This window comes from Procambarus clarkii, chromosome 93 (genome assembly GCF_040958095.1).
Source record: "Procambarus clarkii isolate CNS0578487 chromosome 93, FALCON_Pclarkii_2.0, whole genome shotgun sequence".
NCBI lineage: Eukaryota > Metazoa > Arthropoda > Malacostraca > Decapoda > Cambaridae > Procambarus > Procambarus clarkii.
In genome coordinates this window covers 10,188,953-10,199,806 of record NC_091242.1, presented here as the reverse complement: position 1 = coordinate 10,199,806, position 10,854 = coordinate 10,188,953, and the positions used below count along the sequence as shown (strand labels likewise).

Below are 10,854 nucleotides of genomic sequence, written 5' to 3'. Positions count from 1 at the left end.
TACACCAACCCTCTCATCTCCTTGTCTCTTATCGCAGAATTCATCTCTCTATTGATAAAGGCAAATTTCAAGCAAGTGTATTCACTATTCACTTCGTTCACTTTTTGGTCAACGTCAGTTTTCAGAATTGACCGTAGGTATGGTGATAAAAACATTCATATATGTTGGTGTGTTTGTCTACGTATACATATATTTATGTGACCTGCCTATGATAGGCCTCTCACACACACCAGTCACCCTACAAAACTTAATGAGGCTATCGACTAGCTTCTGGCCAAAGTTTAATGATTATATATTATATATATATATATATATATATATATATATATATATATATATATATATATATATATATATATAATATAATATATATTTTGGTAGCAGTCTTTCTTGTAAACATATTTTGTTGAATATGACCGAAAGGGTTAGATTAATAATTCTAACACGAATCTTCTCAATATTTTTTACGTTTTTCTTCACTGTCGAGGGTAATTGAAAATTTAACTCTACAAAATTCATGCTTTACATGTTTATTTTTGGTCTGACGCCTGAACGCGTTTCGTAAGCTTCTTACCTTTTCAAAGACTAATTTGCACATAACTAGTCGTTATATATGATACACGACAATCATCACTGTAACGAGCGTAATCATCACTGTAACGAGCGTAATCATCACTGTAACGAGCGTAATCATCACTGTAACGAGGGTTACTATCCACAACCAGCTTTACTGCAGAAAAGTCTCCAGTACCGACCATCTACACTTCACACGACCATCCTCATTAGTGCTCCTTATCTTCAGTACATAGTTATCACTGTGGCCATCTTCACTACAGGGCACCCCTGTCTACTCTCACCACCACCATCACCTTCCCTCTCCTTCACTGCCTTCTCCTGCTCTTCACTGCCTTCCCCTGCCCTTCACTGTTTTTCCCTTCATTACTTTACCCTGCCATTCACTACCTTCTCCTGCCCTTCACCACCTTCCACTCTCCTTCACTACCTTCTCCTGCTCTTCACTGCCTTCCCCTGCCCTTCACCACCACTTTCCTCTCATCACTGAAATCAACTTCAATACAAAATAAGATTCGAGTACTCAAGACATATTGACATCTAAACATTTAGACAACAGGCTCCTGGAGGATGAATCTTAGGGAGGATGGAGGATGAATCTTAGTGAGGATGGAGGATGAATCTTAGTGAGGATGGAGGGTGAATCTTAGGGAGGATGGAGGATGAATCTTAGGGAGGATGGAGGATGAATCTTAGTGAGGATGGAGGATGAATCTTAGGGAGGATGGAGGATGAATCTTAGTGAGGATGGAGGGTGAATCTTAGGGAGGATGGAGGATGAATCTTAGTGAGGATGGAGGAGGAATCTTAGTGAGGATGGAGGAGGAATCTTAGTGAGGATGGAGGATGAATCTTAGGGAGGATGGAGGATGAATCTTAGTGAGGATGGAGGATGAATCTTAGTGAGGATGGAGGATGAATCTTAGGGAGGATGGAGGATGAATCTTAGGGAGGATGGAGGATGAATCTTAGGGAGGATGACTCTTAGGGAGGATGGAGGATGAATCTTAGTGAGGATGGAGGATGAATCTTAGGGAGGATGGAGGATGAATCTTAGTGAGGATGGAGGATGAATCTTAGGGAGGATGGAGGAGGAATCTTAGGGAGGATGGAGGAGGAATCTTAGGGAGGATGGAGGATGAATCTTAGGGAGGATGGAGGAGGAATCTTAGTGAGGATGGAGGAAGAAACTTAGGGAGGAAGGAGGATGAATCTTAAGGAGGATGGAGGATGAAGGATGGATCTTACTGAGGATGGAGGATGAATCTTAGGGAGGATGGAGGAGGAATCTTAGGGAGGATGGAGGAGGAATCTTAGGGAGGATGGAGGATGAATCTTAGGATGGAGGAGGAATCTTAGGATGGAGGAGGAATCTTAGAGAGGATGGAGGATGAATCGTAGGATGGAGGATGAATCTTAGTGAGGATGGAGTCCAGTGTTCAGCGAGACTGGAGAGTAGCGACGTTGGTCAGAAGGAACGGTAACAGGATCATTTAAGTGACTTAGTAGATTAAGGGAGGCACCAGCCCCCCTTAATCTCCCCATTTCTTGGAAAATGGCCGACACTGGTATCTTGTCACTGTGGGATTCTCACTCTATTCTCACCCTTAGTCACAGTGGGATTCTCACTCTATTCTCACCCTTAGTCACAGTGGGATTCTCACTCTATTCTCACCCTTAGTCACAGTGAGATTCTCACTCTATTCTCACCCTTAGTCACAGTGGGATTCTCACTCTATTCTCACCCTTAGTCACAGTGGGATTGTGGCAGGGGGGGGGGGGGTTTACGGCCTTTTCTTCTAATCCCTATCCGCCTCCATCCCTTCCTCTCCCTGCCTTCCATCCCTCCTCCATCCCTTCCATCCCTCCTCCCACTCCCTCTCCGCGAGTGGGATTAATTATGCACTTAATGGCAGCAGACAAGTAGCAGCTGAGGTCCTGTAGAGGGGTTGGGGGGTTGGGTGGGGTTTGGGGGGGTTACAGGAGGGGGGTGGAGTGATCGGCTTTTGTGGTGGGGTGGTAATTGAGGTTGGGGGGGGGGAAGAGGTCATTGGCCCTGTAATATCTGGTCAAATGGTCGACTTTCCTGCGATTCAGAAATACAGAACTTGAGCGGTCCCAGATGAACGACTAGCGCTGTAATCATTACAGTACAGAGGAGCTAATGTTGATGGCTATCTTATCTTGAGGTTATCTTGAGATGATTTCGGGGCTTTAGTGTCCCCGCGGCCCGGTCCTCGTCCAGGCCTCCACCCCCAGGAAATAGCCCGTGACAGCTGACTAACACCCAGGTACCTATTTTACTGCTAGGCTTCTTAGGGTTTCAGTGTCGTCTAGGTTCTTTTGCAGTAATATTGGGATTTTAAGAAACCGGAAAAGTAGGAAGAGGAGGAGGGAAGGGGGGAGGGGGGCAGCGGTCCCTACGAAGCCTTCCTTGACGGTAATTGTTAATTGCATCTTCTGGGCAGTTTGTTATCGCTGCCCAGAAGTTATGGGCAGTTAATGGCAGTTGTTATGGCAGTTAATATCGCTGGAGGAGATGTTTCTTGAGACGGAAGTTATGGTTTCCTATAACACGTCTTGCAGGATTATTACTTCAATAAGATTTCAACTTAGATTCAACAGAGCAGAAGAAGTTGTTGTTAAACACATGGGGCAAAATCTTACTGAAGCGACCATATGAGTCATAAATACTCATACTCCGCCCAAGTAAAACAGAAACAAGCAACACTTAGTGGGCCAGCCAGAGGCTTAGGGCCCGCCCAGTGGGCCAGCCAGAGGCTTAGGGCCCGCCCAGTGGGCCAGCCAGAGGCTTAGGGCCCGCCCAGTGGGCCAGCCAGAGGCTTAGGGCCCGCCCAGTAGGCCAGCCAGAGGCTTAGGGCCCGCCCAGTAGGCCAGCCAGAGGCTTAGGGCCCGCCCAGTAGGCCAGCCAGAGGCTTAGGGCCCGCCCAGTAGGCCAGCCAGAGGCTTAGGGCCCGCCCAGTGGGCCAGCCAGAGGCTTAGGGCCCGCCCAGTAGGCCAGCCAGAGGCTTAGGGCCCGCCCAGTAGGCCAGCCAGAGGCTTAGGGCCCGCCCAGTAGGCCAGCCAGAGGCTTAGGGCCCGCGCACGAATATCCCTGCCAAAAAAAAAAAAAAATCAAGTTTTCTGGGTAATTTACCCAGACAAGTAACCGACGACCTCTCATGGTGTCTTTGTATTGCCCTGTCGGTAACTACTTGGGCTGGACGGTAGAGCCACGGTCTCGGTTCATGCAGGTCAGCGTTCAATCCCCGACTGTCCAAGTGGTTGGCCACCATTCCTTCCCCCGTCCCATCCCAAATCCTTATTCTGACCCCTTCCCAGTGCTTTATAGTCGTAATGGCTTGGCGCTTTCCTCTAATAGTATATTTTCTGGCGATATAATTTCAGGAAGGCGGGAAGGGAAGATCACGTATTTTGCCACATTTGATTAAATCTTCCTGGGTGGGCGTGGGGGGCAGTGCCCCCCTCCTCGGTAGTCGGGGGGGGGGGGAGCAGTGCCCCCTCCTGGGTGGGCGTAGGGGAGCAGTGCCCCCTTCCTTGGCGGGATGAGCAGTAGGATAGGTGGGTCGAAATGAATGTGCTGGAAAGGGGCATTCATTGGGGGAGGGAAGGGAGGGGTGTTGATTCGTCTGCAGGGGGGGGGGGTTCATCAGTCGGGGGTGGGCTTATTTGTGGGTGGGGTGGGGTTTATTGGTAGCTAGAAAGGCCAGCGTAGGGGGAGGGGTTGAGGGCGTAGGGGAGGGGTTGAGGGCGTAGGGGAGGGGTTGAGGGCGTAGGGGAGGGGTTGAGGGCGTAGGGGAGGGGTTGAGGGCGTAGGGGAGGGGTTGAGGGCGTAGGGGAGGGGTTGAGGGCGTAGGGGAGGGGTTGAGGGCGTAGGGGAGGGGTTGAGGGCGTAAGGGAGGGGTTGAGGGCCTAGGGAAGGGATTGAGGGCGTAGGGAAGGGGTTGAGGGCCTAGGGAAGGGGTTGAGGGCCTAGGGAAGGGGTTGAGGGCCTAGGGAAGGGGTTGAGGGCCTAGGGAAGGGGTTGAGGGCCTAGGGAAGGGGTTGAGGGCCTAGGGAAGGGATTGAGGGCCTAGGGAAGGGGTTGAGGGCCTAGGGAAGGGATTGAGGGCCTAGGGAAGGGGTTGAGGGCCTAGGGAAGGGATTGAGGGCCTAGGGAAGGGGTTGAGGGCCTAGGGAAGGGGTTGAGGGCCTAGGGAAGGGGTTGAGGGCCTAGGGAAGGGGTTGAGGGCCTAGGGAAGGGATTGAGGGCCTAGGGAAGGGATTGAGGGCCTAGGGAAGGGATTGAGGGCCTAGGGAAGGGGTTGAGGGCCTAGGGAAGGGATTGAGGGCGTAGGGAAGGGATTGAGGGCGTAGGGAAGGGGTTGAGGGCGTAGGGAAGGGATTGAGGGCGTAGGGAAGGGATTGAGGGCGTAGGGAAGGGGTTGAGGGCCTAGGGAAGGGGTTGAGGGCCTAGGGAAGGGGTTGAGGGCCTAGGGAAGGGATTGAGGGCGTAGGGAAGGGGTTGAGGGCCTAGGGAAGGGGTTGACGGCCTAGGGAAGGGGTTGACGGCCTAGGGAAGGGGTTGACGGCCTAGGGAAGGGGTTGATGGCCTAGGGAAGGGATTGAGGGCGTAGGGAAGGGGTTGAGGGCGTAGGGAAGGGGTTGAGGGCGTAGGGAAGGGATTGAGGGCGTAGGGAAGGGGTTGAGGGCGTAGGGAAGGGGTTGAGGGCGTAGGGAAGGGGTTGACGGCCTAGGGAAGGGGTTGACGGCCTAGGGAAGGGGTTGACGGCCTAGGGAAGGGGTTGACGGCCTAGGGAAGGGGTTGAGGGCGTAGGGAAGGGATTGAGGGCGTAGGGAAGGGGTTGAGGGCGTAGGGAAGGGGTTGAGGGCCTAGGGAAGGGATTGAGGGCCTAGGGAAGGGGTTGAGGGCGTAGGGAAGGAGTTGAGGGCGTAGGGAAGGGGTTGAGGGCGTAGGGAAGGGGTTGAGGGCGTAGGGAAGGGGTTGAGGGCGTAGGGAAGGGGTTGAGGGCGTAGGGAAGGGGTTGAGGGCCTAGGGAAGGGATTGAGGGCCTAGGGAAGGGGTTGAGGGCGTAGGGAAGGGGTTGACGGCCTAGGGAAGGGGTTGACGGCCTAGGGAAGGGATTGAGGGCGTAGGGAAGGGGTTGAGGGCCTAGGGAAGGGATTGAGGGCCTAGGGAAGGGGTTGAGGGCGTAGGGAAGGGGTTGACGGCCTAGGGAAGGGGTTGACGGCCTAGGGAAGGGATTGAGGGCGTAGGGAAGGGGTTGAGGGCGTAGGGAAGGGGTTGAGGGCCTAGGGAAGGGATTGAGGGCCTAGGGAAGGGATTGAGGGCGTAGGGAAGGGGTTGAGGGCCTAGGGAAGGGGTTGAGGGCGTAGGGAAGGAGTTGAGGGCGTAGGGAAGGGGTTGAGGGCGTAGGGAAGGGGTTGAGGGCGTAGGGAAGGGGTTGAGGGCGTAGGGAAGGGGTTGAGGGCGTAGGGAAGGGGTTGAGGGCCTAGGGAAGGGATTGAGGGCCTAGGGAAGGGGTTGAGGGCGTAGGGAAGGGGTTGACGGCCTAGGGAAGGGGTTGACGGCCTAGGGAAGGGATTGAGGGCGTAGGGAAGGGGTTGAGGGCGTAGGGAAGGGGTTGAGGGCGTAGGGAAGGGGTTGAGGGCGTAGGGAAGGGGTTGAGGGCGTAGGGAAGGGGTTGAGGGCGTAGGGAAGGGGTTGAGGGCCTAGGGAAGGGATTGAGGGCCTAGGGAAGGGGTTGAGGGCGTAGGGAAGGGGTTGACGGCCTAGGGAAGGGGTTGACGGCCTAGGGAAGGGATTGAGGGCGTAGGGAAGGGGTTGACGGCCTAGGGAAGGGGTTGAGGGCCTAGGGAAGGGGTTGAGGGCCTAGGGAAGGGATTGAGGGCGTAGGGAAGGGGTTGAGGGCGTAGGGAAGGGGTTGAGGGCGTAGGGAAGGGATTGAGGGCCTAGGGAAGGGGTTGAGGGTACAGCGAAGGGTTGATCCTTCATTCGTTGCAAAACATATAAATATTCTCAATATTTATTTTGTCTCTATTGCGGTCTTTTTCTTTAGATATTTTTTCTAGTTTCGTTTCACTGTTTAGTTTTCGATTTTCGTAAAAATCTGTCAACCTGGGACGCTATTTCTCCCATGTTGTTGCTATGGGAGACTCCGGCCCCCATGTTGTTGCTACGGGAGACTCCGGCCCCCATGTTGTTGCTATGGGAGACTCCGGCCCCCATGTTGTTGCTACGGGAGACTCCGGCCCCCATGTTGTTGCTACGGGAGACTCCGGCCCCCATGTTGTTGCTACGGGAGACTCCGGCCCCCATGTTGTTGCTACGGGAGACTCCGGCCCCCATGTTGTTGCTACGGGAGACTCCGGCCCCCATGTTGTTGCTACGGGAGACTCCGGCCCCCATGTTGTTGCTACGGGAGACTCCGGCCCCCATGTTGTTGCTACGGGAGACTCCGGCCCCATGTTGTTGCTACGGGAGACTCCGGCCCCCATGTTGTTGCTACGGGAGACTCCGGCCCCCATGTTGTTGCTACGGGAGACTCCGGCCCCCATGTTGTTGCTACGGGAGACTCCGGCCCCCATGTTGTTGCTACGGGAGACTCCGGCCCCCATGTTGTTGCTACGGGAGACTCCGGCCCCCATGTTGTTGCCTGTGTGAAGCGAGTAAGGTGGTTGAGGATCTTACCTGAAGAAGGTTTCCAGAGTTTTTCTACTCCTTGTGATAACTTGGTCCAACAGGCTGTTGCTTGCAGCTGCCCGCAGGCCTATATATCCTCTATAGCCCGGTAGTATCATAAATATAAATTGGGTTAATTCAACAATATAACGATGTTATCCAATTCAATTATTTTTATTTTCAATTACAGGAAAAAAGGTTAGCCGAGATTGGTGAGAGAGAGTTGTGGTGGTGAAAGAGAGAGAGAGGGAGAGGGAGAGAGAGAGAGAGAGAGGGAGAGGGAGGGAGGGAGGGAGAAGCAAATTGGATAAAGTGAGAACTGGATATAGTTAGAAACAGAGATAGAGAGAGAGGGAGAGAAACGGAGAGAGACAGGGGGAGGAAATAGGGGGGGGGGGGGGGAATAAGATAGTGAAGGAGGAGGAGGAGGCGAGAAAGAGGAATGAGGATTGAAAAGGCAATAAGACTATAAAGAGAAGAGCTAATTAGCCAGGATGATTGTATTGTAATTGGAAGGGATTTGAGGGCGTGAAGGAACCATACCCACTTGAACCATCGGGTATCGAACGCCGACCCTGCATCAAGCTAGGCTATTGCAGAACGGAAAGAGGGTCTAAATAAATATAGTTTATGGAGATAGAGGTGAGAAGGGACACTGTTTAACGGGTTTTGGAATGGGAGCCAAAGGGAAGTCAGATGATTTAAGAACACCCATTGTTCTATCTCACTTTGTTCTATCTCACTTTGTTCTATCTCACTTTGTTCTATCTCACTTTGTTCTATCTCACTTTCTTCTATCTCACTTTCTTCTATATCACTTTGTTCTATCTCACTTTGTTCTATCTCACTTTGTTCTATCTCACTTTGTTCTATCTCACTTTGTTCTATCTCACTTTGTTCTATCTCACTTTGTTCTATCTCACTTTGTTCTATCTCACTTTCTTCTATCTCACTTTGTTTTATCTTCCCTCAGTCTCCCTCTTTTCTCTCTATCACTATCTCCCCCTATTTCTTTGTCTTCTTTCGTTCTTTATTTCTCTCTCCTGGTCACCCCTCGTCTCCTCCGGATGGTGTATTACTTGAAAACACTTACATTTAACGATCAAATTACATAGATTAACTGCCACAAACTGCCTGGAGTAATTTCAGTATTTAAGATTGAGGATCAGGATTTGGGTTCAAGTTTCAAGAAGAGGATACGATGCCCACCTGAGGATGCGTTTATTTCTTTCCTTCATTTGATTCAAGCAAATGCATCAAGCTAGACTATTGCAGAACGGAAAGAGGGTCTAAATAAATAGATAGTTTATGGAGATTAAGATTCTGTTTATCCAGACTTTTCGGGTCTGTAACTTTAAGTTACAAACGGCTGTTCACCATCCTCCTTGAGGCTACCTTGAGGTGCTTCCGGGGCTTAGTGTCCCCGCGGCCCGGTCGTCGACCAGGCCTCCTGGTTGCTGGACTGATCAACCAGGCTGTTGGACGCGGCTGCTCGCAGCCTGACGTATGAGTCACAGCCTGGTTGATCACTGCTCCTCGCAGTGAGCTTAAATATTACTGGAACAAACGTGGACGTATCTAAGGGAAAACTAGATTCTCTTCAAGAGAAACTAGAAACTAAAACACTAAACTTCTCTTCAAGAAGTGCCGGACCAACCAGGCTGTGAATATGTGGGCCTGCGGGCCGCTCCAATGGAATGGAATCATCAGGGGGAAGCACCAAGCCATTACGATTATATAGCACTTGGAAGGGGTCAGGATAAGGATTGGGGATGGGAAGAGGGAAAGGAATGGTGCCCAACCACTTCTACTCCCCAAGCCCAACCGGGCTTGGGGAGTAGAAGAACTCCCAGAACCCCATCAACCAGGTATCAATTGATCAGAGAGAACCACATTCCACAGGAACCACTTCATCCAGCGTTGCATAAATTAATCTCGACCGAAACTGTCTCATCCATCATCAGACAACTGAACAAGCTCACAGTTCAACCATTAACACCCCTTATTTGACCTCTAGACAGCCCCCCATCTCCCCCTCCCGCTTGACAATATACCATATCCTCTCATTTGAGACAGAAATTGCTTCACTGGGCACTTGTACCATTAGCTCATTTGAATTATAGATCCAATAGCATCACTCTGAGGCATTCTGAGGCACTCTGAGGCACTGTGGGGCATTCTGAGGCACTCTGAGGCACTGTGGGGCACTGTGAGGCATTCTGAGGCACTGTGGGGCACTCTGAGGCACTCTGGGGCCAAATTCCACACTGCCAGACAGCTTCCTTGCCTGCATTATTGAGCAAGGGTTAAGAGGTCAGACAATTCTCATTCTAATTGTGTTGTGGAATGTGTTATCCCAGCTGTGCTCTCCTAACTTTACTCTCCTAGCTGTGCTCTCCTAGCTGTGTTCTTCTAGATGTGTTCTTCTAGCTGTGTTCTTCTAGCTGTGTTCTTCTAGCTGTGCTCTCCTCGCTGTGCTCTCCTCGCTGTGCTCTCCTAGCTGTGTTCTTCTAGCTGTGTTCTTCTAGCTGTGTTCTTCTAGCTGTGTTCTTCTAGCTGTGTTCTTCTAGCTGTGCTCTCCTAGGTGTGCTCTCCTAGGTGTGCTCTCCTAGGTGTGCTCTATTAGCTGTGCTCTATTAGCTGTGCTCTCCTAGCTGTGCTCTCCTAGCTGTGCTCTCCTAGCTGTGTTCTTCTAGGTGCGCTAGCCTAGCTGTGCTCCCCTAGCTGTGCTCTCCTAAACGACACTGACTTAGATGTCCCTTATATATCTTAACCATCTTATATACATATAACTTTCTGTTGAGTTAGCATCAACTTCATCATTGAATCATCTCCCATTATGTAAACCCCTTCAACTCTCACTGTCGGGAGACAGTGAAGAGGTAAGTTTGGACATGGTCATTTCTCTCTCTAGTTTCCATTTAGGTTCCTCTTGGTTTGGTTGGTGAGTTTCCAGTAGGATCATGTATGTCGTTGTCAAGTCGATGGCGAACAATCGGCTTGTTTAAATGACCGTAGGTCATTAACAAATAATTTTCTGAAAATTGTTAATGCCTTGTAATGGGTTCCGTGGATTAACGTCCCCACGGCCCATTCTCTGACCAGGCAGTAAAATTTGCTTACTTTTGCTTAAAATTCGACGTGGTTCAACGGCGAATCAACGTTGCAGACGCTGATTCGGCGTTGAATTGGCATGACTCCTGGAGATTGTGCCCACTGGGTCACGGGTGAAGTTCCCGAGTGCAGAGAGGTCTAACAACTTCAATATTCGTTTTAAGCCAAACAATTCTGGTTCGTTAATTAGGCGAGTTTCAAGCCTGACGCTGGGGTTCGACCATTGCAACTTTGCTATCAATATGACTTCAGAACATCATCAGAGCTCACAAGACAACACCAAGAAAATCTTATATGCAAAGGCGGCCCCAGAATTGCATTGTGGAATCCTGCTTGAAAACGCGATCATTTAGCTACTGTAGGTAAAACAGGAGCTAAATGACAGACTGTCCAAGTACTCATATCCAGTGGCCTAATTTCTCATGTGTCTTTATTTAAGGTAAACCTGAATTGTTTGGGTAAAT

General features: G+C 50.9%; 1 protein-coding gene across 1 annotated transcript; it reads left to right on the top strand.

The window, feature by feature from the left end:
• The first annotated feature begins 6,742 nt into the window (after positions 1-6,742).
• On the top strand, positions 6,743-7,258 carry LOC138359843 (PPE family protein PPE10-like). The gene has a single exon (XM_069319551.1). It carries the CDS (start codon positions 6,743-6,745, stop codon positions 7,256-7,258), a length of 516 nt encoding a protein of 171 aa, XP_069175652.1.
• Positions 7,259-10,854: the final 3,596 nt, after the last annotated feature.

What these genes read in the sequence shown, in the direction of transcription:
- LOC138359843 (XM_069319551.1), top strand. Translation starts at nt 6,743, where the DNA reads ATGGGAGACTCCGGCCCCCATGTTGTTGCTACGGGAGACTCCGGCCCC.